The following is a 5663-nucleotide window of genomic DNA, read 5'->3' as shown; positions in this document are numbered from 1 at the left end:
ACTATGAAATGCCGCTTTGGTCACAACGCAGTGGTCCAACCAGGATCTCGTATGGTAGACGTCACTTACATATGTATAACCACCAATCATATGGCTGCTAAGAGATATCTATGCAAATTGCGAATGCAACGACAATACATAATAATGTTGTTTTTAAATTGCAGTCCATAACTAGTTCATAGCGTTCATAGTACAACCTGATTATGCGACAACAACTGACCGGTATTAACTGACGAACCGTAGTACATATCTATATCTTGTTTCGTTCCAGCCAAGTCAGCAGAGGGCATCATTATAAAATCAATCGAAATTATCCGTCCACCAATAATTAGGTCAAAATTATTTAATTTGGAAGGGAAATAATTCGCGGGACGAGTGGAGTGCAATCTATAGCCGAGTTGAGATACAGGCAACAATAAAATCAGTGAGGCTGCATCCGGAGCAGACTGCTTATAATGACTGCATCCGATTGTTGTGGGAACAACTGCATAAATCTTCATTTAACTGTACATCATAGTGAGAACACGCTGCGTGTGGGAATACTAACTTTTTTGAAATTTTTACGATTTTTTTTATTTAACGACTCGTTATCAGATGGTAAATATTTTAAAATTTTAACGTTTTTTAATACACATAATGAACATTGCCATATTTTATTTTTACCAAATTAAATAAGCGATACAAATAAATTCCTGACCTGCTTTGATAAAGAAATAATTTTCATTGCATCACCATTAAATTTCCTACATCATGTATAATAGAAATGATCTCATAGCCAAATAAGTGAGTGTAAGCGCTTAACAAATATATCAATACCCATGATCTGGGGACCATACAGACTACAGAGATCTCTCTGCCCAATGTCCCACGAGAACTATAAACAGCGATCGAGTACCATAACAGAGCGTAGAATCAGTCCATAGACAACAGATAACAAGTGTACCTGGTGCACCCCGGCGCCGCGCACGACGGGCACGCACTTGCCGAGCGCGAAGAAGGCGGAGTGCAGCGCGTTCGTGAAACAGATGTCGTGCGCCGCCAGCGACCAGCGCATGCGCCGCCGGCTCAGCAGCGTGCGCGTGTCCAACACCCCTGCAACATTCATCCGTGTATAATGCACTATAGACCGTATATGCAATGCAATAAGAGCGATTGTTTTGCGTTGAGAATTTGTGTAGACTAGCCAGCATAATAACTCGTATAAGCTTGCGTACTAGCTCGTATAAGTTTAAAGGTACATAATTTAAATGTTAGATCCTAAATCCTGATATCAACATTTATATTGCATTTTATTATTGTAGATAAAGCATTTTATTTTAATTATTTGCAAATAAACAAAAAAGGAATTGTTTGCATAGAAGTTTCGCGAGTGTAGAGAAAGTGCCAGCGTCGCCCGAAGGTTGTGCTCCATTGTTTCCTGCTATACTGATCCTATTCCGCGTTTAATGCGTATAATATTGTTAATTGTAATCCATTATTGCACACAGCCTGTACTATCGGAATACTAATGCGGGTGACAGGTGTTCAGGTTTATTGTTACGCATGTTTCTATTTACATAGATCAGAACACATGGATGTTCTGAATGCATTTATGTAAACAAAGTAGTATTATTACGAATAAGTGGGCGAGAACACCGATTTTGCGAAATTGTATTCATACTTAATCGGTTTATTATTTATTTTATTATACGTACAATATTTAAATATTCATCCACAAGGAAATAACTTCGTTGCACTTGTTGTGCATTGTTGCAAATAATTATGTAAATGAATAAATGTGATAATCATAAATGGTATAAAACCATTTTGTTTGTGCAAAACTAGAGTCTTTATTTAGTATCTCATTTATTAAGTACTTTTCCTTTAAAATTAATTATAATTATGAAGTATTGACAAAAGTTACTATACGGAAAAAATTACATCTCGCTATAGTTTACACGTAGGCAGACGACCTTGGAGCGAGGGAATCCCCAATTTGCGTATCACACTATCACCTGTAAGAGGATACATAAATCGCGCTGCAATATACTGCGTATCGGGAGGCGGGGCCGCTACGCGGTAACCAGCCTTGAGGCTCTGACGTAGTTCCAATAAACTTTACATAATACAACGCAATACTGCCGGATCGCGTCCGCACGCGGCACACCCTTAGCGGTTTGCGACGACCGCGGAATTTATCGATACACCTCGTGGTTATATCAAGTGACATCTAGAGGGATGTCTGTAATCTATGTAGCAGGCAGCTTTCTGCTTTCATGTGACACCTGGTGGTTGTTGAATGATTTTTACCATTGTAGATCATACAGATAGATTATAATGTAGGTACAGCTTCTCACAACAAATGCATGCTATCAGTAGACGATGTTATGTAAAAATCATTAAAAACTCGGCACTTAATAAACATAAATTATACGTTTTCCACTTCGTATCGTCGTTTGTACTTTGTTGTCATAATAGATGAAACCAGACTTTTATACTAACTCAGTTGCTCTAGAGGCACTATGTTGATTTATGTTGATTAAGATGTAATCGAACTCAAATTGATTATATTAATAATTATTATAAAAAAAAAGAAGTTTGGAGGCTAAGCGCAAATTTCTCAATTATTGAATCTATTGTCTTAACATTTGAATGCAATGCAAATGCAAACAGTTTAAATTTCCTAACCTTCCGCCTTGGCTACGTCCGGGCAATAAAAAGTCATAATAACGTCTTAACTAAACGAAAAGAAATCTAAGCGTGTTAATGATACGGAAGTGATATTCAATAAGCGAGTAGCAATCAGCTGATGAGTTCATTGCGTAATGAAGCACGTGCACGCGTGTGTGTGTGGGTGGGTGGAGCGAGGTCGGGACCCGGCAAATATTTGGAGTCATGCCACGGTATTGGCCAATATTACTATGAGTTTTTATGAATTTCTGTAGTATTACCACAGTCGTATAATTCATACAGTGGTTCGACTAAGATGTTTAGACAAGTCAATCGTGGGGAGAACATGAACACTTTATCCATTGATCTAACATACAACATACATGAACAACTGGTTGTTAATACATTACTGACTATTTTTGAGTGACAGTTCTAGCTTTAGGCTTTTACTATGAGTTCGAGAGCATTGGACTACTGATCTTTTTTATACTATGGTATTAACACCTTTTGTATTCTGTGAACTATAGTGCTATACGCAAGCCTAACTTATTATTGTCTATGCAAGTGAGTAAAAAACATTTTTTTTAATGAAACCTCTTCTTCATATGATTTTTTACGATTAACCTCCATCTTTAATTAGAAAAAAAATGTAAATTTAATAGACGCATCGTTGTTTTATACACAATTTTTAGTGTCACACACGGTAGTAAAGTACGATCAACAAATAAATTATTTTATGAAATTTTTAATACAGTTAAAAAAGTAAAGAGGCTTTAGTGTTCTCTGTATTGATAAGAATTTCAAGAGCAGACAAATGATAAGTGTGCTCGAGTAGTCCGGGAACAAAAATCATCTCGAAGTGCGAGCGGCCTTCGTCTTCAATAACACCTCATTACTTTTAGTCTCGCCGTATTTGCGTAGGAATGTAATAATTATGACTTCTATAAAAACCAAAATCACAATTTTATTATCACTTCACGAAGGTCGTTCTGCGATCCTTGACTTGAGGCATAAAATGCCTATAAAATACGACAGGAAATGTTTCAACATATTTCCCGGAAATAAACTTGTGTTATAAAATGTTTATATTTGTGAAGTTTTAGTTTGAATCTTTAAATAATTTGTAAAATGTTTAGTTTCAATAAACAATTGACTATCAGCGATCATCCAACCACGTTGATAACAACCCACAATACATGATTCATATCGACATGATCGTGTGAACAATATCGAGATATCTTTATTGCATCCAAAACAATTATATCACAAAACATTTGAAGGCGGATCGATTAAGCGCTCCACTTTGAAATATGCCAAGACTCAGAACACCGTCGACCGGTCAGCATTGTTGCTGGAGGGTTTAATTGAAATCGGAGCCGCCGCGAGCCGCCGCGCCGTCCAATCATGCAAAAATGTTTCCGATTCGTTATTAATCCGCAAAAATTGGAGTATCGCCACCACGAGCCGGTATTTCAACGATTTATTCAAAATTTCACGGCGTCGTTATTCGGTGAAAATTTTATTTGCAAATTGTGCGAAGTTTTCTCATTCTCATTATTTCCGACATTGAAATAATATCCGCACATTTTTTAAAGAATTTCAGTACAGAAGAATAAATTAAATATACGATAAACCTATTCACTTTTCGAGAAATTATACTACGAAATTCATTGCAGAAGTATAAGAGACGATAATGAATAAAAGTTCACCTCAAAATGAAGAATGCCCTCGATGCTCATTGAGAACGAGTTAAATCACATCAGAGAAGTGATTAGTGGGTATAAAGAGCAGTTCGGTAGGGTTGGCAACTGCTCTGTTTTATTAATTTTATAGTAGTTTATAATAGTAATACGCTTTCATGGTTTCATTATCATTGTTTCATTATTTATATCGTAGTTTTTTAAAAATCCATTAACTTGCTTTTTAAAATATAAATTTTATATAAAGCATATATATTGTTGAGTATAACGCATTAAACAATTGCTAAGTATAAAACTAAGTCACTTTTTGCTTAAATTTCTATGTTAATCATACATTATTAAACCAACGAGCCTACTTGGGGTTATATCGAGCATATAACCTAAGCTTTTTATATCGTGGGCAGTATCAAACATGAGGTCGACAGCCCTAAGGGGTGACGTGACAGTGACGTCAGCTCTTATCGACCCTTCACAAGGGCGTGCTTCTGTCTTGAGTCTTGACCCCCGCTCTAATCGCCATTGTAGTCGGTATAATTAATATCATTTACGCAGAGCATGCATTCATAAACCGCTTTATCGAATCATCAACTCGTGTTTCGATAAGATTTGATCAATAGAAAACGATTTTATTTCTTTTCGAGTTAATGAGTATTTTTATACGTTATCTTGTAGGAAGGACATGGTCGTCGTGGATGTTGGGTTTCATATATCATCAAATTGTTGTTTTATAAATGAAAAATAAAGATTCAATAAAGATTAGTTTAAATTTACAATGTATTATAACTTACAGGACGTTGACCCGTCTGTACGAAAATATAATTCGTTATACATCTAACGACCGGTTTTACCAAAACGTACAATAACTTCCCTGATTCACATATAATTGTGATTATTATTAGAACATATGAATCATTGCACCATTACTATTTAGGTTATCAGACAGGTGAAGGTTAGAAGCTGAAGGGAGACAGGTAGGTTATCAGGTTTAATATCCACAGTTAGTGGTCTAGGCTTCATTCTATCCCCCCGTGGTCCTGGCCTTGTCGTGGCGGAGGGGCTCAGTAGCCTGGGGTGCAAGCCAGCACCTTGGGTGAAGCGAATTGGACCGAGTTGGTTGCTCTCAGTACCCCTCTTTTCAGAAGAGGAGACAGGAGATGCTTTGCGCATAGGCGCGTCGTAGGGGCTCAAATGGGCTAGGGGAGCTTTTGCTCGTAGGATGGCAGACCTTCAAGGTAAGCGAAATCATTTTGTAGGCGACGGATAGGCTTCGGCCTGGTCTTGACTACCGTCGGTTACACCCGTAACCCTGAATTG

The 5663-nt window shown here is 37.1% G+C and overlaps 1 protein-coding gene across 1 annotated transcript in view; it reads right to left on the bottom strand.

The window, feature by feature from the left end:
• Nucleotides 1–5663, bottom strand: part of LOC119831745 (tafazzin homolog) — an 18766-nt gene that overhangs the window by 5646 nt on the left and 7457 nt on the right. The window contains exon 3 of the mRNA XM_038355228.1: nucleotides 944–1092. Within this exon, the coding sequence (XP_038211156.1) occupies nucleotides 944–1092 (149 nt within the window). The remainder of the gene's footprint in view (nucleotides 1–943; nucleotides 1093–5663) is intronic.

The sequence above is a fragment of the Zerene cesonia genome, chromosome 14, assembly GCF_012273895.1.
Source record: "Zerene cesonia ecotype Mississippi chromosome 14, Zerene_cesonia_1.1, whole genome shotgun sequence".
In the NCBI taxonomy this organism is placed as follows: Eukaryota; Metazoa; Arthropoda; class Insecta; order Lepidoptera; family Pieridae; genus Zerene; species Zerene cesonia.
This window is presented reverse-complemented; position numbering and strand designations above follow the sequence as displayed.